This window comes from Symphalangus syndactylus, chromosome 3, assembly GCF_028878055.3.
Source record: "Symphalangus syndactylus isolate Jambi chromosome 3, NHGRI_mSymSyn1-v2.1_pri, whole genome shotgun sequence".
Classification (NCBI taxonomy): Eukaryota; Metazoa; Chordata; class Mammalia; order Primates; family Hylobatidae; genus Symphalangus; species Symphalangus syndactylus.
Window position 1 is genome coordinate 78,723,973 of NC_072425.2, and position 23,036 is coordinate 78,747,008.

The 23,036-nt window shown below is 40.4% G+C and overlaps 2 protein-coding genes across 2 annotated transcripts in view; both read right to left on the bottom strand.

Moving 5' to 3' along the window:
• LOC129479353 (contactin-associated protein-like 3) overlaps positions 1 to 23,036 on the bottom strand; it is a 258,898-nt gene that overhangs the window by 184,304 nt on the left and 51,558 nt on the right. Inside the window, 1 exon segment of the mRNA XM_055272355.2 lies at positions 7,438 to 7,631. Coding sequence (XP_055128330.1) covers positions 7,438 to 7,631 — 194 coding nt within the window.
• LOC129479354 (ankyrin repeat and SAM domain-containing protein 6-like) lies at positions 17,725 to 20,287 on the bottom strand. The gene is given in 3 exon segments (XM_055272356.2): positions 17,725 to 19,030; positions 19,033 to 19,425; positions 19,428 to 20,287. Coding segments are annotated over 3 exon segments (1,785 nt in total). The 5' UTR covers positions 20,058 to 20,287; the 3' UTR covers positions 17,725 to 18,268.

The window sequence follows — 23,036 nt, forward strand, 5'->3', positions numbered from 1 at the left end:
CTGTTGTTCAACCATCACCTGCATCCAGCCCCTGAACTCATTTCATCCTACAGCTGAAACTCAAATCTTCTGAATAATTTGTGAAGTTGGCAACACACCATGCTGACCCTTAGTTTGTGAAGAAGGCCCACGAGTATTAGAAAGATCCGTTTGTAGAGGTGTCACTTGATGTGACATTCCTGGCTAGCACAGATCCATCTCAAACAAACTTCTAAAGCTTGGGCTACTCCTCTGCTCAACTCTAAATCCACATAAAGAAATGTTTCCTATTCAATTGGCACCACATCCTAGCAGGATTTTTTGTTCTTTTTTCTCTACACTTTGCTTTTCAGATGGATTTTATATCTATATATCTTTATCTATATTATGTGTATACATATATACATATATTTTGCTTTGCAGGAGGATCATTTATGTGTATGTATGTGTGTGTGTGTATATATATATATATATTTTAGAAGTGAGAATGTTTCATAAGGACAAATACATCACTAAGTCTCTCATTCCTTGCCATTGTAGAAATGGAGTTAGGAAACAAGGTGAAAGAAAAAGAGCCCTTTCACCGCCAGAGACTGTTTCTTTACCTTCTTGGAAACTGTAACCCTTACGGGAATTGTGCAAGAATTAAGTGTGGGAGTGCTGGAAACCCAGAGCACACAGCCTTATGCACAGAGAGCTCTTCATAAATGGTAGATGGCATTAGCTTCAAGTTTAGAAACAATGTTTGCTTTTTGCTTCCTAGCCAGGAAAAGCCCTTTTGCTTCAAGCGACTGAAGAATGTTCTCTAACTTCCTGAGTGTTCTGTGTATGTACTTGCCTCTGCTAATGTTTAGTTTGCCTTACAAGGACAACGTGCCTGACTTCGCGTTGGATGAAGGGAAGCTGTACATGAAGATGGAGAGATACAGAAGGAAATAAGCCATGATTTCAGTAACCCAGTGGCCGTGACAGCCAGAGGCAGAATGAAGGCTGACAGAGACTAGATATCCGCTGACCACCTCTGGACCTGGAGGTGCAGCTGTCTGGGCTGACACACCTGGCAGCAGGGCTGACGTGTCCTCCAGACCTGCTCTTCCTCTGACTTGCTGTGTCGCTGCCCATCACTGGCTCATGGCTTGGTAGCTACCCAGCCACACCCTCAGCCTCCCTTTTCCCTACTGTGGACCACCTGTGTGTCTGGCATGTAACACACACACTCAGACTTAAGAATGTTTCTGTCTCTGTGCTAACTGCAGTGTCTGCCATCCTTTCCTACTCTCTCATAGCAGGTACCGAGTCAGTCCAGACAGCTGCTGCCTCTGGGCTCAGTGCTGATTGGCAGATCTCCAACCTCTGACCTTCCTTCTGCCTCCTCCATTAGTTCCACTCACATTTGCTCCAGTCAGGCCCGGAAAATTAAGGAAACAATTCGGGACAAATACACACAGGCCATGGGAGATCTACTAATGCACTTTGTCCACTGCCCCAAAAACATCCCATGACAGACAGCTGGTGGACATTTTTTAGATTTCCCACTTAGAACGGTTCTACATCTTGGATCTCGAAATTCTCAACACTGATAAAGACCAGTGAAACAAGAATTCAATTATAGCAAATTATACGCTCTTTGTCAGAAAGTTTTAAAAAGCGAAGTCCAATAATATTATGCAGAGAACATTTTCTTTCTTTGCATAAAATCTTCCTAGTGAGAAGAGACAGACAGGAAAAAAACAAAATTCCATACATGGGAACAAGAAATAATGACTTCCATAAGGAAACACAAAACCAGGGAAGACACAGGCTGGAAGATGGTGGAGTGGGGAGGGCAGTGGGAGCTGTGTGCATGCGTGTCTGCGTGTGTGTGTTCTGTGCACATTAGGGGTTAGGCTATCTAGAAGAATTCTATCAGGAAGAGATAATTTACCCAAGAAACGAATTGAGGAAGCTATCTATGCTACAGGGGAAAATTTCAGAGACACTGAATAGCTAGTACAAAGGATGGATCTTGCTTGACATTTTTAAAGAGCAGCTAGAAGAACAACATAGCACAAAATATTTGAAGCCACAGATAAGCAGAGAATGCGGTCGAAGTTGCTTATTTCTTTTTATCTAAATAAGGTCAGTTCTTTATTGAAAATGACTAATTAATATGGTGCATAAAATGTGGCAATTTACAGCAAGAATTAAAGAAAATAAAATTCTATAGACTTAAACTGGAAGCCAGTTGCAAAGGCAGAAGCGAGATGCGATGTGAAGTTGTGGCAATGGTCCAGGTGAGAGATGATGGGCAACTGGGCTGTCATGGTAATAACAGAGGTGAGGAACAGTTGTCAGACTCCACATACACTCTGAAGCTGTGACTGACGTGATCTGTCGACTGTGACAGGATATGCCTACGGATTGACCATGGAGCGTGAAGGAATGGAAGTCATCGGTAACTCCACACATATTGGCTCAAGCCAACAGCTGGTAAATGCTGTGATATTTACTGAGAGGTGGAAGCCCAGGGTGACAGGTTTGGTGATGGGAAGGAGGTGGAGATGAAAATTTGGTTTTGGACATGTCTATTTGACATCCGAAAGAAATGGAGTCTGGTGCTCAGAGGGGAACTTGAAACCTGTGTCAAGGATGGATAATAACCTGAATATATCTAATCCCAACCAGAAGAAAATTTCACAATGAATTAAAAAGTTCTATATTTCCTTGCAGATTTAATTCTTTATTCTTTCAGAAATAAGTGAAAAATAGACATGAGGGGAAATGGCTTGTCAGTGATTGCTGATCCGGGACTATGGTTAGTAGAATGTCATGGTATAATCTCTCAGCATGATTCTAGGACATTTTTCTAGCATGGTTAGGCTGGATTTCCAAATATCTTTTCTCTCTTTTTGATTCAGAACACATGTTCTTATTAGGACAGGTGGTTTTTTAAGGCCATTCCTATTACTACTACTAAAAAAAAATAGTGTGTGCTTCTCCCAGAAAAGTATCTTTTATCTTCCCTCTTCTGTTGTTTATTATTTTGACCTTGTTTGAGTAATGGCACCTTTTAAAATGATGTAGCAGATGAGGAGATTATTCACCTCAAGTGAGTCTGTGTCCTGAAACACATTTTGTTAACTGAAAGTATAACACATAATGAAGCTTGTTACTCAGAAAAGATTCATGTACTCCTGTTGTAAGTAACAGGGATTCTCTCTTTTGAACAGAGCTTTTACTACTCTGAAGATTCCATAAATCTGGCAGTTATTTCTAGTTTTCTTGGGTATTTCTCAACACAAACTCAGTCCAGCTCTTGAAGCAGTCAATGTGAAGCATGTAATTAGTAAGACTGTGGATTAATATATTAATCTATTCAGATAATCAAATGTCAGTGATTGATATGACAGCTGCACAATCTCTTATCTAAAGCCTTGGTATCAGATTTGCTTTAGATTCAGATTCATTTCATATATTAGAAAGGTCATACTGTGTATACACCAAATATTAGTGACTAGGTGGTAATCACACATTACTATTTTTGCAATAAAACATATGAATATTCACATTAAGCAGAGTAATTAAAAAATGCAAACAGCCCCAAAGTCAGTACATTCATATTTTGCTGCTAAATAAATTTGGGTCTGCTTGGGGTTCACCATTTTAATAACTTTGCTTTTAGAATTAAAAATTACAGATACGCAACTGTGGATCTTTAATAATAGAAAATATTAGCATAGGTAATGGGTAAACCCAGACCAAAAAAAAAAAAAAGCCATAAAAAGATAGAAGGAGAGAATACAAGAAATATGTAAGGCTGGAGAATGCATTTTTAATGTGTCCTTAACATAAAAGTAGAGGCAGCAGGATCCCTAGGAGACAGCTGGAAATGCATTCTGTTCTCCTGGTACAGGAAGGTTAATACGATGACCCTGAGGGCAGGGGATGTAGCTGTGGTCAGGAAAAGACAAGAATAATAAAGATAATAATGTGCTGGGAAAGATAATAAGCTTATAAAAACATATAATTTTCATTAATCAAGAGTTAATATTTTAGGTATCGAAAATAAATCTTAAGTTATTTTAATATCATCCATTCATACCTAAAATTAATGCCTTGGTAAAGGGCAGAAACTCTAATAAGAGATGTAATTTATTGTTAAGGCAGCAATGGTAAGACTGGAGGATAGCCAATATCAGCCCATCTTTTTAAGAAAATGATAAATAAGAGACAATCAGTGAACTTTATTTCTAGAAAAGCAGCTTTGATAGGAAAAATACTAGACACAAGAGACATGCCTAGTGAATAATGATAATTATGACTCAGCTCACATTTCCCAAGAGTATATTACTAACCTCTACCATAATTATTTGCTTATTTACTAAAAGAATGAATGAATGAATAAACAAATGGAGAATATGTCCCTGAGATGCTGATGTAGCAGTTCAGGAAACATGAATCAAGATGGTTACCAGTGGCAGGGAAGGGGCGTGGCGGTCTGGGGAGGAGTGGGGATAGTTATTGGGTACAAAAAAATAGTAAGAATGAATAAGACCTAGTATTTGATAGCACAACAAGGTGACTATAGTCAATAATAATTTAATTGTACATTTTAAAATAACAAAGTGTATAATTGGATTGTCTGTAACACAAAGGATAAATACTTAAGGGGAGGGATATCCCATTTATATGATGTGATTATTATGCATTGCATGCCTGTATCAAAGTATCTCATGAATCCCATAAATGTATACACCTGCTATGTACCCACAAAAAAGTAAAATAAAAGTTTTTTTAAAAAAAGAAACTCAAATATCTACATAGGTATTCTATATTCCAAACTTGACAGCCTCTCTCTGCAATTTTACAACTTTCAGCAAATTCCCCATATTCTCTCCACCTTAGTCTGAACAGCCATTTCACATCTTACATCTCACTGTTTTTTGTGTATCTCATCCATTATCCATGCTTTTGTTTGCATTACTTCTGCTTTCTGAAATATCCTCCTGAATTATTTTCCAACAACCCACGAGGTAACGCTTTCTCCAAGGCCCGTCATTCTCAAGTCTCTTCGGGTCTGTGTCTCATAACTGAACACTCACAAGAACCATCTCTGGTTTGTTTTGTGGGTTCTCTCTTCAGTAGCATTAACATTTTTTTCACCATGCAAATTCTGTATAGTTAGTCATAGAGTAGGAAATGAAGCTATTAAATGGTTATAATTTGCCAGTCACAGTGATGGAGAATGAAGGAGATGCAAAGATAAAGCCCTATCCCCAAAAACCTTTTAGCTCAAAATGGTGGAAGGCTGAGTCCTGAACCCTCATAGCACTACATTTCATTGCTTTAGTCCAAAACAAGTCCTAGAGATGTGCAGAGCCAGGAAGGATCATTTTCAGTGTGGTTGTTCAAAAAAAGCATCCTGGGAGAGGATAAATTTCACTCATTCATTGAGGAAACATTTCCTGATGTCCTAGTCCTGTTAGGCACAATTAGGCTTTAGAGGCTGAGTTAGTTTTCCAGAACTGCTGTAACAAAGTGCCACAAACTAGGAAGCTAAAGTGATGGAGGCCACACGTCCAAGATCAAGGTGTCTGCCGGCCATGCTGCCTCTGGAAGCTCTAGGGAGAGATCTGTTCCATGCCCATCTCCTAGCTGCTGGTGCCTCCGGTGTTCTGTGGCTTGTCCATGCATTATGACTCCAATCCTCCCTCCTCACAGGGCTGCTTCCCTATGTGTCCTTGCACTGTGTTCCCTGTGTGTACATCTGTCTCTGTGTCCAAAGGTCCTTCTTGATGAGGACACCAGTCATATTAGATTAGGGTCAACCCTCCTGACTACATTTTAACTTGATTACCTCTGTAAAAACCTTATCCCCAATTAAGGTCACATTCTGAGGTATTGGGAGTTAGGATTCCAACATATGTTTTTGGGAAACCGCAAGTCAACCCAGAATAGAGATGCAGGGGTGAAAGGCAGGCACAGTGACTTTGAAAGCAAGCTCACACTATGAGGGGGCACCAGGAAAGTAAATCACTTGTTCCAGTGAAGCTCAACACGTTCCTACACGAGGTAAGATCATGAGAGTTGACATCTGTCATTTTAAGTGTTCTGGATTAGTAAGAACCTTAACCTTTCCGCTCTTTACCCGCAGGCTAGTAACCTTTCAGAGTAAGAAAAATTGGCAAATGGCGTTGCCTTGGCTATGGCTTCCCTCTGAACTGCTTAACTTGATAACAAAAATGCTGATGGTACCTCTGTCATTGATGTATTTTTTTTTAGGAGGAAGAAAGAGCCAAATTACAAATACGATGCAGACTCTATATGAGTCTTCTCTTACAGCATCTCTTTCATAGGGAAGCTGTCCACAACATTTTAAACATTATTAATCAATGCAAAGCAAGATTTTAAACAGATACGGGTTATTTTCAAATACTATGTAATAAATATTTATTATCATTATTATTATTATTTTTGAGACAGAGTTTCTCTCTTTTTTGCCCAGGCTGGAGTGCAATGGCGCAATCTCAGCTCACTGCAACCTCTGCCTCCCGGGTTCATGTGATTCTCCTACCTCAGCCTCCCAAGTAGCTGCAAAAGTTAAAAAGAAAGTGATTACCCCCACAAAGAGGCACTGACATATAATCAGAAACAGAAATAATGTCACTGTTATGAGGGTATTTACAGATTCAGAGAATCTCACAGAGATCTGTAGTCTACGAAAAACTAAACCTGGCCAGGTGCGATGGCTCACTCCTGTAATCCCAGCACTCTGGGAGGCCAAGATGGGTGGATGACATGAGGTGAGGAGTTCGAGACCAGCCTGGAGAAAATGGCAAAACCCTGTCTCTACTAAAAATACAACAACAACAACAACAAAATTAGCCAAGTGTGGTGGCGCATGCCTGTATTCCCAGCTACTCAGGAGGCTAAGGCAGGAGAATTGCTTGAACCTGGGAGGCAGAGGTTGCAGTGAGCCAAGATCGTGCCACTGCACTCTAGCCTGGGCAATAAGAGCAAAACTCCGTCTCAAAAAAAAAAAAAAAAAAAAAAAACAAGAAAAACTAAATCTGGCCACTTAATAAAGGACACGATTCTTCAGCTTCAACGTCTGTGTTCCTGTACCTGTCATACATACAGAAAATGCTCATTTATTACATTTTGAAATTTCAGTGTCTTTCAAAAAATCAGATCAAATCAGAGAAAATAAATTAATTCAATCTACCACTCTAAAATAATGCAAAGACAATGTTAAATTACTTTATTAAGCAAACCAAGAAAAAATAAATTGTATATGATTTGTATTATTTTTTAACTTCCACGCTATTTAATGGTATTATATAAGATTGTCTTTCAATGCTTTCAATGAAATAGGTATCTTACTTTCACTTAGAACTTTTTTTCAAAGTAATTCTTAAAATTCTGTTTTTCTAATAGGTTTGCAGCAATAGGTAGCAATTATTATTATTAGAAACATACCCAGATGCTTTCTTCTCGGCGATACTGCTTCCAGTTTCTCCCGCCATCACTGAACATCAGGAGGTAGCTGGTCACCCAGTCAGAGCTCCCATATCCTCCTTGGGTGGCGACAGCAGTGACCTCCATTCTCTCTCCAAGGTCAATTTGCAGCCATTGGTATTTATTTGACACAAGTGGGGTCCAGCCACCAGCTCCTTTTTTGAAACAGAAAAAGTATAAAAATGGTAGAGGAGGAAGTTATTTAACATAGCTGTTACTAGATTAGAAAACTATACAATTATGAATATATATTAAGAAAATCATCGATTTACAATAGAAAAAATAGAAGAATTTCATGTGACTGGATGAACCCTAAACTGTGTTCACATTTAGCTAGATGACCCCTGACATTCTAGAAGGCAGGTGTCCTACTGACTGGAGAAAATGTTTGTTTAATGCAGGTGGCCACTAGAGCATTCCTGTCAACTTTTGGAACTAGAGTATTTCATAGCCCTTGTGCAAGATTTGCCCTTTGCCAACATGAGAGACTAAATTCCAGTAGCAGGAAGTACAGCATTAAGCATTGATAAAACAAAGACGGTTAATATACTGACCTTGCACTCAAAGTGCTTACAGTCTCATAGGAGAAATGGATATGTAAAAGAAGAGTTAAAATATAGGGTGTTTTGTGAGGCAATCCCACTTACATGTGGAATTTTAAAAAGTTGAATTCACAGAAGTACAGAGAGTGATGGTTACGAGGAACTGGGGTGTGGAGGAGATATTGGTAAAAAATACAAAAAGGTATGGAGTAGCAAATGGTCAAGGTGAGTCCTAAGCAGGTTCTGGTGCACTCTGCTGTCTCTGGCAGTACTGCTGGGAAACTGGGGCAAGCCTCACACAGTGCTCGTCCACCTTGGACGAGGAAAAGGAGACTGTTGGGTATTGAAGAAGATGCGTGCAGAGCAGAAAATTTGCTCTTTTTGCCCTGACCAATGCCACATCTGAAACAAAAACATAGGAATGTCTGCTGATGTTTTATTGATGTTTGTTATTTTTCTAGTCTAATAGAATTTGGGGACACTCCAGAACCACAGCTTCTTTAATAATCGATGTCTAGAAAAAGAGAGTACTCTATAAACAATTCCCAAGCTGAGGAGTCAGCACACTTTTATTACTCCCTGGTGCTGCCACTTACCTGAAGGCTCTGATAGAAAGTCTGAAGTTCTAGACAGTTCATTATTATTCATTGACTTATACTGTGTATTTTGTTATTAGGGGTTTATCATTATGTCCTCATTTGTAAAGTCTTTAGTACTTCAGTACATGTCCAAAACAGTTTGATATTATTAGAATATAGCTAGGAGTAAAAACGAGTTAAGTGAGGACATTATACTTTAATATAAGTTATTATGGGGAAGTGTTGAGAAATATAAATATTTATAATTAAATCATAATTCATATTTAAATAATAAATATAAATATTAGGCACCTATTTGAACTGATGACCACACTTAACTACTGTTTCCTTATGATTCCCAAGTTTACAGATTCTTAGAAGTCAGATTCTAAGATATTTTTGTAGTGAATCTTTGTTCAAAAATATTTTTTCCGCTGAATGTATGATAAACACCTCTTAACTTTGTATTATATATATACGTATGTACACAGACATATACATATAGATATACTTTTTGTTTGTTTTGCTTTTTATTGTTCCATGTTTTGAATTGAAGAGTCAGGAATTTGATATAGTAGACAGGACAGAAAATTATTGGTAACCAACACTGTGCAGCTGATTGACACTAAAATACTCCATATATTTTCTTAATCCAGACAGCTAGGAGGTGGACACAGCTCTTGTTCAAAGTTAAATGTTCTGCTCCAGATCTAGGGCATCCTCCACTCATGCAACATGGTTTCCTAGATCAGGCAAGATTTATTCTAGGATGATTTACGGCAATATTTATGTGAGCCCCTGCCAGAGACAGTGCACAGATTTCTTCAGCCCTCAGTGGAAACTACTTCCACAGTTTCTTCTCTCTGCTCATTCCTCCTTCCAACTTAACTTTTCAGGATGTAACAGAATTCCACCTACCCACTTCCATAATCACTCAATTTAACAATGAACATTTATTAAGCATTTGAGAACTCTAGGTCAGGCAAAGAGTTCCCTTTAAATAAATTTTGCATTTAATTCCTAACATACCTTTAAAAGACAAGGCCTCATCACTGACCTCCATATGGATGGTGGGCAGCTCACCTATGTTTACGCATCTAGCAAGGGGCCCATAAGCTTTGGATTCAGAACCTGTGCAATTAAACATTTTTATTATATTATTTTGATGATAATCATGGGATGTGGTGGTTCTCAAATAAACGTAAAAAAGATGTAAAGAAGTTTGGTAGTGAGCAGGTCTGGCTACCTAAGGAAGCAGCCCCCATGCAGCACAGCAACCTCTCCTACTCCTGGTCAGGCAAGGCCTGGGTTTCAGAAAGCTGAGGGTGCAGTACCAGTGGGGTTTTCTCTACTGGCCCTTCCTGTTGACTCTACCAGATCTACTCTTCTCTCCTAAGCCTATGTAAACTTTAATTGGTGGGAGATCCTTTTGGGGTTGGTTTAACTAGCAACCAATAGTCCTAGGTACAACACTACTGAAACTGCGTATCCTTTTCAGTTTTTCTTATTACTATTTTATGGGTTTTTTTTTTTTTTTTTTTTTTTTGAGATGGAGTCTCACTCTGTCACCAGCCTGGAGTGCAGTGGCGAGATCTCTGCTCACTGCAACCTCCAACTCCCTGGTTCAAGCAATTCTCCTGCCTCAGCCACTCAAGTAGCCAGGATTACAGGTACATGCCACCATGCCCGGCTAATTTTTGTATTTTTAGTAGAGACGGGGTTTCACCATGTTGGCCAGGATGGTCTCGGTCTCCTGACTTCGTGATTTGCCCACCTCGGCCTCCCAAAGTGCTGGGATTATAGGCATGAGCCTCTGGGCCCAGCCTATCTTATGGTTGTTTTAAAAGCGTTGGGAGAAGGTGAAGGAGATGCTAAAGGCCAACTCATCATCTTAGGCTGGATGTTGTACATTGGGAATTTTATACACAAAGCTGAAACTTCTGAGGAACTATTCAACATTTTTGGTTTTTCCCCTCATCTTGGTTAGTCAGCATGAAGGGCATCCTCTTCAGCTTGTATTTCATAACCTTTCTTTGGTGTTGTGACTCCCTCTCATTCCAGGTTTAGAAAAGTAATTACTATAAGAACACATGTGGAGAAGCACAAGGAGGAAAATGAGTCGACACGGTTCTGGTGTGCTACCCTGGGATGGTGTGTTTTCATTAGATGAAGCGGGAGCCCCTGGCCATCCCTCTTCTCGGCATCCCTCACAGTTTGTTAGTTTGTTGGTGTTCATGGTTGCACTTCTGCTAACAGATGACACATTTCAGTAACTTGATTTTACCTTTGATGAAGTAGTACTCAAATGCAAATAAGCTATATTTTCAGCCATTACTGATAAAGTAATGAAATTCTGGCATTACCAAAGAATTTCATCAGGATGTTGTAGCCTCAGGAAATCTGCAATCCCAGCTGGGTTTTAAGGGTAAGCTGCTGTGCACACAATTTAATTAAACACTGAGTGGAAATGGTGGGAAACACAGCGTGACTGACCTGTGCACTGCTGGATAGCACTAGTCTGTGTGCCTTTGTTAAAGGCAGCTTTGATGGTTGGTATAGAAGGCCACTATGGGTAACAGAAAGAGAAAGGAGGTTGGCTGACTCCACCCCCAACTAGCATGTGGTAATTGTCCAGTCACTCAGCCTCTCTGAGACAAAAATGTTGTCCTTTGTTTAAAAAAGAAAAGCATAAAGCTGGGAGTGGGGGGATTAACAGTCATATAAATCACCTCACAAGACTGTAAGGAAGACAATGGGATAACTGATACTACAGTGCTTTTAAACTAAATTATTATTCAAATGTGATGTTATACTCAATTTTTGTTGTCTTTAAATTAAAACAAATGAAAGTCTTCTATTTGTTAAGTCAAGATTATACATGTGCTGACTACTTTTCAACCTGGAAGCGTCTTTTCATAGTCCCTTCTAGTCTATGGTCAACAAAACTTTGTACACAAAACAGGGGAAGCAGTTATGTCCTTTAAGCTCAGCCTCTCTCCCATAACAAACGTTTCTTCTCCGCTTCACCCTCCTCCTTTCCCTGCCTCTGACAAGACATTGCACCTGAGTTAAAGAAAGTGTCATAATTCTACCCCACAGATCCTATGAATTATGAAAACTCATCCCCTCCATTCATAGCATATGTTCTGACACACATGTTCCATTACTGGAATGAGATTAAAATATGCTGAGCAACTGAAACTTTCTCTTACACTTTATATGCCTTGAGGAACGGCAGATGTTATTTTTTAAAGGGTAATTGGTTTTTATAAAGGCTGATATTGGTACCACAGTGAAGATGCTGAGCTGCGCAAACTGTTTTGTCCCTAAATGTGCACACAACATAGGATTTATCTTATGTACCGTTTTATCAACGTTTAAGTTTTCAAGTTCTGAGGAAATTATTAAAGTTTTGCCACTTATTTTGTAATGGAAAACAAGAGAAAAGGGGGAAGTGAGGAACTGTGAAGCATATATTGTATGCTGAGAATTTGGCCAGATATTTTCAAGCATATTATCATTTTTTGTTTCTAAAAGCATCCAGTGGGTTGTCTTTATTGTATCTACCTTACAGATGAGAAAATAAAATCACTAATTAAAACACATGGAAAGATATTATTTTTAAAATCAGCTTATGTTTCATTTTTATCCCTGTCCATGAATATATTCACATGATTTGTCAATCAGTACTTTTTGGTTATAAATAATCTGGCATGATTATGTCTCTATTTTGTACAGTTATATCTGTTTGTTATAATTCTGCATTTACATCAGGTCATAGTTACACTTCACTATCTGGGGCAGGGGGCTCTGTGAAAGAAAAGCAGAAACCCTACAGCTGGAGCCTTAATTGTTTATGACTAACAATAAAACTTCCCATGACTGTAGTATCTAGTCATAAGCGGCAGCACTGTCAGAGTACGTATTGACTTTGTTTACAGGGGAAATACTGCACAGGTAAATCATCATCATAATCATTACGATTATCATCATATCACCATAATCTTAAACCTTCCTTAACATTTGATGTCGAGGGCACAAAATATAAGTAAACAAGGTAAATGTTCAAAGCCAGCCACTACTGGGGGCTTCTATATGTCAAGCAAACACATAGTTACGTCAACCTTGTCCCCACGAGACACTTCGCACTAAGATAACAAATTGTTTCAAACGTGATTTTATCCAGATATATTTGTTTGTCTCTTTCCTCATCTAATTGCATTTTAATTCACATTAAAAATTTCAGGTATTACCTGGGGAGAGTAGGAGGTGGGAAGTGAGATGTGAGGTAGGGACTGTCACAGCTCCTACACTCCAGTGTCATTATATGTAATTTATAGGGAAGAGGAGTGAAGCTGGCTTTAAATAAACTCCCTCATTCCACTTCTGAGATTTATAGGCTTTAAACAGCCATGCTTTTTGTCAGTAGGTCTGCCTTTTTGCTGAGGGGAATTTAAACATTTACCTGAGATCTAATTTCATTTAGAAAAAAAAGGGCTAACTACACAGATATAGAATCAGGTACTACAGTCTTTTTCAACTACGCTGTTTTAAAGTAAAAAATACAGAAACCTTCCCTCAGAATCTGTCTTTGTGTACGTGTTCTATTTCAGCAGTATTTCCTTCAACCTTAGCAGGCTGAAGCAGAAAGAACATTCAGCCTACTAAAAATGTGTTCATAAAAAATGAATTGCAATTATGGTTAAAATCTCAGAGTGTATAACAATTTATAAAATGTATTATCTTACAAAATGCATCTACACTCCCTAGTAGCTTTGAAAATGGACAAAGAATAAACAAAAAACAAATAGTAGATGTTAGACTTAAAATTAATCATATAAACAATCATATTAAAGGTAAGTAGTACAAACACTCCTATTAAATGGCAATGATGGCTGGGCGTGGTGGCTCACGCTTGTAATCCCAGCACTTTGGGAGAACAAGGCAGGCGGATCATGAGGTCAGGAGATCGAGACCACGGTGAAACCCCGTCTCTACTAAAAAAAAAATACGAAAAAATTAGCCGGGCGTGGTGGCGGGCGCCTGTAGTCCCAGCTACTCGGAGAGGCTAAGGCAGGAGAATGGCGTGAACCCGGGAGGCGGAGCTTGCAGTGAGCAGTGAAGTTATAACAAACTTCAAGTTCATGATCTTTTACAAATGCATTGGAGAGTTGAGCTTGCAGAACAACCACCTGGCCTAAAATCTAGAGAGATTGCGCCACTGCACTCCAGCCTGGGCGACAGAGCGAGATTCCGTCTCAAAAAATAAATAAATAAATAAATAAATAAATAAATGGCAATGATGGTCAGATTAGATGAGAAAGCAAGATCCAACAATATGTTGCCTACAAGAAACACACTTTAAATAAAAAAGGCTCAAATAGCCTAAGTGTAAACACATGGAAAAATATATATTATGCTAATAATAGTTTTTAAAAAAGCTGGATTGGCTACATTAAACAAAGTAGATTTCAGTGCAAAAATTATTATAAAAGGTAAAGAAAATTATTTCATAATGATTAAGATGTTCTTTCATCAGAGGACATAATCCTAAACATGCAAACACTTAATAACAGAGCTTCAAAATGCATGAAATGAAACCTAGTAAAACTGAATGAAACAGATAAATCCACAATTACAGTAGGAGATTCTAGTACCCCATCTCGGTAACTGATTGCACAAGAAGACAGAAAATAGGGATTCAGAAGTATTAATTATCACTATCAACCTATATGATTCATTGATATTTATGGAATGTTTCACCTAACAGAAGAACATGTATTCTTCTTCAAGTTCACTTGGAATTTTTACCAAAACAGACCATTAAACAAGTCATTAAACAAGTTTCAACAAAGTTAAAATCATTTAAATCATGTAAAGTATATATTTGTACAATAGATTAAAATAAGAAATCAACAATAGCGACTTCTCTGAAAAATCCAGGAATATTAGGAAACTAATAACACATACTTCATAATCAATGAATCAAAGAAGAAACTAAAAGGGAAATTAGCAAGTATTTCAAGCTGAATGAAAGTGAAAATACAACTTATCAAAATCTATGGGCTGGAACTTCTGGCTTCTGCCCCAGGAAGTAGAAAGCTATAAGGAGCCTCATTTCCACCCTTATAACAAACTTCAAGTTCGTGATCTTTTACAAATGCATTGGAGAATTGAGCTTGCAGAACAACCACCTGGCCTAAAATCTAGAGAGATATGAACCTTGCAGGGAGGGATGTGAGCAGGAGCTCACCTTAGATAGATGAAATCAAAGGTCAGTAAGAAAAGTTCAGCTGAGTAGTTAACAAAATGGTGAAACCTACTGTGCAGGCTGGTGGGACAGTGAGAAATCCTTCCTCAACACAGAAGTTGGGGGAGTCTCCCCTCTTGCAGGCACTTGCTCCACTGGCCATTGGCAGAAACTCACATGCACTCCACTGAGAACTCTACTTGGCCCTCACAGAAAATATCAGAAAAAGCCCTAAAGGTTAAATGACTCAGCCTATAACCTGCCTTATCTCCACCACATCTTGATTTTTGGGTAGGTGTAGTTCCATTCATCTCAGTAACTAACTGCATAATTCAATAAAACCATCATTGTGCATTTTTTCATACATCTGATAAATTATTTGATGAGACATATAATCTCAAATTATCACTTGAGCAGGCAAAGAAGCCATTATCTTCACTTGGTGAGTAGAAATAATTAGGCAAAAGTGATGGGTGATGTGCAAACGGGGCATATGAGGAGAGGGTTGGAATGGAGTCAGAGCACCCTGAGGCTGACTGCACGCCTCTCATTGTGTTCCATTTCCCACAGATAGTGTGTTTACTTTCTTCAGGGAGTGATTAAACACGTGTATTTGTCTTTCTTTTTAAATGACAATTGATATCGTGCAAGGAAACACAAGAGTGAAATGCTGAGAAGTGAATATTTTAGTGAATACCAAATTATCCATCTGTATGTGACTGATTGCTCAGTCAACCAAAATCCCCTAGCCCACCCCCTAAAAAAAAAAAAAAGATGGTAATATTTACATTTTTCCTAAGGATATTATGTAGTTAAACTAATTATAGTTTATGAAATTGCTGTGAAAGCCTCGTATGAAAAGAGACATGCATTTATTATTGCATGTAATAGGACACTATCAAAATATGATGCAAAAGGAATGCCCTCTAAACATTACAATAATGTTTAAGTTGCTATTAACAGAAATATTTTTTAGAGGCAAGCACACATCAGGGACAATGTAGGGCATCAGAATTCTGCTAAAGTTTGTCCCACTGAATTCTTTGGAAAAAATATGACAACCTAAAAAAATCCAGTTGGCAAAAATTCATGTGAAAGAAAATAGGTAAATCTCCACCATGTCCTACAGAAGTTCTGGAATGCCTCCCTTAACACCGACTTTAATAACTAATGTAGGAGAGTTGGTTATAGGGCCAACTGTTGTAATTTACCATTTTCATCATTGGTCATAGTCCTTTTTGAATCAGTTTTGAAGCACAAATTAAACTGCCAGTCAGAAATTAAAATTATTTAAGAAAAAAATTATTTTGAAATATAGCTTTACATGAATTGGCAAAGACAGTACAGAGAAGTGATGTGTACTCTTCACCTAGTTTCTACCAATGGTTACATCTTATAAAATTACAGTACAATATCGAAACCAGGAAATGATGTGTCTATCTAGTTGTATGACATGTTTAGGGTCCATAACCCCCACCACGATCAAGGAGAACGACTTCACTACCACAACAATCCTCATCGCTACCCTTTACAGTTATACACAGCAACCACTAATTTGTTTTCTCTCTATAATTTCCTCAGTTCCTCAGGTTCCTAGATGGTCTGTCTTCCCTACATTTTTTCATTCTTATGTTTATTTTATATGTAAAATGCCTCTTAGAATGTACTTATCAGGAAGAATATATTCAAGACATGTACTTCATCTTTCCGGAGCATAAGTTGGCAATATGATGGTGAATACAGTGTCCCTTTATTCTTAAGTGATTCCAGTTGCCTCTGGTAAACAGGAAGTTTCCTATTCAACCTCACCTTTCTTGCCAAAAATTGCATGACAGTTGAGCTGTCACATGTATCACTGGATTTTTTTGAACAGGAAAAAAGTGAAAGGACAACATTTTTAGAAGGAAGAATGCAATTGTAAGAGAGTGACATGAAAATCCTAGAAAAGAGTGGGATGGCATTCCTCATTAAGAGTAATTTGTAACATTTAGGAACAATTAAGTACATAAAGAAATCATGGCCTATCAGTAGCTTTAATTTTATTACTAAATAGCAACCAGTTCAATGAATATGCCACATTGTGGTAATCCATTTAGTAGTTGACGGATATTTGAGTTGTTTCTAGTTTTTGTCTACTGTATTAGTCCATTTTCACACTGCCAATAAAGACATATCTGAGACTGAGACTGGGTAATTCATAAAGAAAAAAGGTTTAATGGATTCACATTTCCATGTGGCTGAGGAGGCCTCACAATCATGGCAGAAGGCAAAAAGCATATCTTACATGGCAGCAAACAAGAGAGAATGATAATCAAGCAAAAGCGGTTTCCCCTTATAAAACCATCAGACCTTGTGAGATTGATTCTCAACTAGAAGAACACTATGGGGGAAACCGCCCCCAAGATTCAGTTATCTCCCACCAGATCCTTCCCACAACACATGGGAATTATGAGAGCTACAATTCAAGATGAGATTTGAGTGGGGACACAGCCAAATCACATCATCTACTATGAATAATGTTGCTATGAATATATATATATATTTTCTTTTTTTTAAGGCGGAGTCTTGCTCTGTTGCCCAGGCCAAGATTCAATGCAATCTCAGCTCACTGCAACTTCCACCTCCCAGGTTCAAGCAATTCTCCTGCCTCAGCTACCCGAGTAGCTGGGATTCCTGGCGTGCAACACCACGCCCAGCTAATTTTGTATTTTTAGTGGACAAGGGGTTTCGCCATGTTGGCCAGGCTGGTCTCGAACTCCTGACCTCAGGTGATCCACCCGCCTCGCCCTCCCAAACTGCCGGCATTACAGGTGTGAGCCACTGTGCCCAGCCGCTATGAACATTTAAGTCTTAGAGTGGACATATATTTTTTGGAGTGGAATTGCTGGGTTATATGATAAGTATATGCTTTTGCTTTTTTCTTTTTTCCTGCAAAACTTGGTATCAGCTTTATTAGGGAAAACATCAGGTCTCTTTACACGTTGAACAGGAACTGCTAGTTAACAAGACACGATTAACTTGCTAGGAATGGACAAGGACAGCGACAGGATGGTGCTTCACAGCCTCCTGCTGATGGCACTTTCATTCTGGCTGCAGAATTCTCCCAGAAAGGGTCCTGGGCTCTTCAGCAGGCATTTACTTGGAAGCACAGGTCAGCGTATCTGTCCAAAGTTGTCCAGCCTCCAGCCTGGCCCATGTCTTCAGGCAGCTCCGAGGCAAGAGCAAAAGAGACAGGTTCCCTGCCCCCTTTTTACCCACTGGACCAGCTTCTACGACTTGGCCAAACTATCTTTCTTTCTGTCTGTCATGCTGGGAAACCCAATGATAGCAAGACTCAGAGTCAGGCACATTTGGAGGGCAGGTCCATCGGCCACTCCTCACTTCTGTGGGCTCCGATGCCAGCAGAGCCACCTCAGCAGCTGCTACCTCTTGCCGGAGGCAGTTTCTTCTGGCCTCACCCACCCAGCCAAGGAGGGGCTGCTGCCAGGGGCCCTGGTGTTGCTGGCACTGCTCTCAAAGGAAGAATGAAAGTTGTGAATGGTTTCCTGTAAAATTTGTCTCTCGCGTCCCTTGCCTGCGTTGAGTTCAGAAATCGCTGCCAGAATCTGCTGCCTGGACCCATCTGTCTTAATTCCCAGCTCCTTCAAGTCACCGTCAGTCAGCGTAAGGAACGCTTCCATGTCCACCTCTTGTTCCTCAAAAATGGGCTGATATTTCTCATGTGATAATTTCTTAAGGATTCCAGTCAGTTCATCCTCATCTATGATGGTGCCACTGCTGGAGCCCCCACTGCTCTTGGACTGCTGATGCGATGACGAGGAAGACACTGAGGACTCTGCAGTGTGCCCTTTGGGTGAGGGGGAGGGCGTGAAGGTTGGAGAGGTGCTCTTGGAGGTAGTGGAAGTTCCAGACGGAGGCCTTTTGCTGGTCTCCAATTTCGTGCCAACGGGAACGCTGCCACCTGCAGCGGAGACTGGAAGCTCAGACGGGCTGGACCCTGGTGCTGGCCCCACAGGGCTTGACCGATGGCTGGGTTTCTGCTCTGATAATCCGGCTGCTTTTTTCCTCTGGGCAGCGATTTGGGACAAGACGTTGTCTATGCTGCCACCTGAACGGTTAAGCAGCTCCCCACCGTGCCGGCTCACACCTCCTACCCCACTGGAGCCGCCCGATGAATGAGACGAGACGAGTGGTTGAAGTTTCCAGAATTGGCAACAGAGGCTGGGCTTCTGGAGAGGCTTGGAAATTTAACAGGCCTGATGGGTGTAGTGTCTGTGCCCCCGCCGCCCACAGGGTGGCCCCTGCTGGCTCTCTGGGGCAGCACAGTCTTCATGGGGTCTGCCTTCCCGTTGTGACGCGTCCGGGACCGATCAGAGCGCCACAGCTCAAAACTGGAAGGGGGTAGGAACGCGGGGATGACTGCTTTCAGCTTGTCACTGGGGAGTCTGGTGAGGGGGGCTCCGTTTCGAAGCATGGTTGTCAATAACCTGTCTTCCTTTTCTCCGCTTGTGCTCCCAGGACCATTGTCTTTGGTCACAGGGGCTGCATCAGGGAGTGCAGAGCGGCTTGTCTTGTCCTGTCCTGGGGGGCAGCCCTCATTGTGGAGTCCAGAGCTGGCTCAGGCTCGTCAGAGAAGGGCAAAGGCTGGTTGCTGGACAGCCCACGGGGCAGCGTCTGCATCAGTTTGAGCTTTCGGAACAGATTGGACATTCGGTTCCACCAGGACTTCAGCCCGCCCTTATCATTGGGCAGCACTGGGATGCTCCAGGGCTGTCGGACCTTCGAGTGGGGCAGGGGCGGCTGGTGGCTCGGCCGGCCTTTGTCTTTATTCACCTGCATGCAGGCAGATGCCAGCAGTCGAACAAGTTCCGTGTCGGGATCATTCAGCAGCATCACCAGGTCAAAGGCCGTGTATCCATTTTTTGCACGAAGAGTGACATCGGCCCCTTGGTTTAGCAGATATTTGACAATTTCCTTATTCCCATGGTAGGTTGCCTGCATGAGGACCATCCAGCCATGCACGCTGTCCTGCTTGTCAATATCCGCGTGCCTCTCCCCCAGCAGCTGCACCAGAGCCAGCTGCTCCGGCGTCGCCCAGTACCCATTGACCAAGTTCACGTGGCTGGGGTCTTCATCAGCAATCTCTTTGACCAGCTGGAAGTTTCCCATTTTCAATGCATGGAAAATAACCAGGTCGCCTTTTCTCCTCATCTGGCCGCCCGCATGAGCGCGCTCCAGCCCTAGTGGTTGCGGCTGCTGATCGAGGCACCGCGGCGCAGCAGGAAGCGCACCAGCGGTTCGTGGCCCCCGGCCGCGGCAAACTGCAGTGCGGTATTGCCCGCCTGGTCCGAGCAGTCCACGGGCACCGGAGCCCCGACTGCCGCCGCCGTTGCGGCCCCGGGCCCGGCCGCCTCGGCCCCCGCCGGCTCCATGCCGCGCTCGGTTGGCTCCGTCGCCCCCGGCTCTAGCAGCCGCCGCGCCGTCTCCGTGTCGCCCTGGTCACACGCACGCAGCAGCAGCTGGAAGGCCGGAGGCAGCCCGCCCTCGCCCATCGCCCATGCTTTTCCTTTTTAAGAAACTGCCGAACTATTCTCCAAGGTGGTGGCACCATTTACATTCCCACCAACAAAGTATGACAATAAGGATTATTACAGTTAGGACAATTCCAGTTTCTTCCAATCTATAAACATAGTGTCTCTCTCCATTTACTTGAGTATTCTTTATTTTCTAATAGCTAGTTTTATAGTGTTCCATGAACAGGTCCTGCACACCTTTTGTAAGATCTACATTTAAGTATTTTATTTTTTAATGCTCTTGTGAATGAAATTCTTCTTAATTTGATAATCAGATTGTTACTACTACATAAAAAAGAAGTGATTTTTGTATATTAACCTTGTATCCTGTTAACTTGCTAAAATTCACTTAATAGTTGGTGTCTTTTAGATTTCTAGATTTCTTAGAAGATCTCCATATAGGATCATGTTATCCATACACAATATTGTATGGAGAGACAGTCCACTTTAAGCAGCTTGCACTTCTACATGTTTTGTTGGGTGTGCTAAGACTACAAAGGCCTAAAAGCTCTTTTATGGACCCTTTTTTCATGGCTGTTTATGCAGCTGGTAACCTTGAGAGGTGAGGTTACATTTTCTTCCACACAAAGAGCTTTCTCACTTACTACTTGCTGTAACTGCAGTAGATTCCCCAAGCTCATTATTTCTCAGCTGCAATACAAGTCTGCTATGAGTGTAATATTCATACGTGCCCTACTGCATTGCCCCCGTGGGCCTCAGGGGCAAAGGAGACAGATACAAATATGCCGAAACTCATGTTGTTTGTGGTACCATGAGTAACATAGTTCGCAGGTGTTGTCATTCTTTAATTTTAGCCATCCTAGAGAACATATTATCTCTCTATGATATTAACTTATATTTCTCCAATGGTTAATGATTTTAATACCAAACGTTGATCAGGGTAAGAAGCAACTGGAATTGACACACATTGCCAATGGGAGGAGTATAACATGTTCAAGGGCTTTTGGAAATAGTTTGACAGTTTGTTTAGAGTTTCACATACTGAAATTCCACTCCCAAAAGAGATGTAAAAGAATGTTTGTAGAAATTTATTCATAATAGATCCATACTGGAAACAAGCCACAAGTGTCCATTTTAAAAAGAATTGATATACAGCACAACTGAAATCTACTCAGCAATAGAAGGGAATGTGCCACAAATCCATGCAACGGCACGGATGGATCTCAGAAACCTTATGCTCACAAAGGGCGCTGGATACAAAAGATTCTGTATGATTCTGGTACTGTATGACTATTTGTAAGTTCAAAAGCACAAGCCAACCTAAATAATATGATAGAAAGTAGAACAGTGATAGGTGGGAGGTGCCTAATCAATAAAAAGTATTAACAAATGCTAAGGGAGTGATGAAATGATCTGTAACTTGATCTGGGCTCTGGTAATACAGGCGTATACATCTGTAAATATTAACCAAATGGCACACTTTATGCATTTAATTGTATTTTAAGTTATGCCTCAATTTCAAAAATTTTAAAAATAATTTTTAAAGTGACCCAAGAGAATCAGACCAGCCAAATATTTCTTGTTCTCATGTCTAATCTATATTAACATCCTTATGAATATTTTGTTTGTTTGAATGCTACCTCCTGTCATAGTACTAACAACCTATTTTAGATGAATTTTAATTAAAGTTACATATGCTGCTGAAGCATACTGTTTGCCTAAGTAAATAAGATTAATTTCTTTAAAATCTACATATTTCTTCAACCAAAACACATTTTGCTATAGATGTTACTTTGGCCTGTAGTCAAGCTGAATCATTCAACATTTGTAACATACATTGTCATATGCTACAAATCTGAGAAAAAAAAGCATAAAAATAGAATGCCATTGGACTTACTAGTTCTAAGAACTATTAAAAGGCACAGATAAAAAATTTAGTAAACAATATCCTCAGGCAAAATATTTTCCGTCGTATTAATGTCCTACTTTTCAGGCCCTTCGTTGTATATGTAAATTGGCACATCTAACACCTAGGCACACTGGGAAGCTTAGTGTAGCTTCCGACCTATAAACTAAGGAGGGGAATATGCAAGAATTTTGATTTTATGAAAAATGGGGACCAGGCGTGGTGGCTCACACCTGTAATCCCAGCACTTTGTAAGGCCAAGGTGGGCGAATGCCCTGAGGCCAGGAGTTGGAGACCAGCCTGGTAAACACGGTGAAACCCCATTTCTACTGGAAGATATAAAAATCAGCCGGGCCTGGTGGTGGGTGCTTGTAATCTCAGCTACTTGGGACAAGGGTAATCCCAGCTACTCGGGGAAAGGGAAAGGGAAAAAGGGGGAAAGGAGAAAGAAGGGGAAAGAAGGGGAAAAGGAAGGGGAGGGGAGGGGAGAAGAAAATGTAGGGGAATTTAATTCTTATTAGATTAGTTATTTTAAATATTTGCTACATTTACATTATTCTATCAGAGATTGGTACTCTTTATATTTTTAAGTTATTGCATACATTTTTATCAATTTCTTTCCTCTAGATTCCTCATACAAAACAATGAAATCTCACATCCTGTTCTGTTTTGGGATATTGCACTGTGCAGAATAGTGGAAATTTCAAGTAGTTAAAGATTACATGCTATAACAAACCATTTATGGGTTAT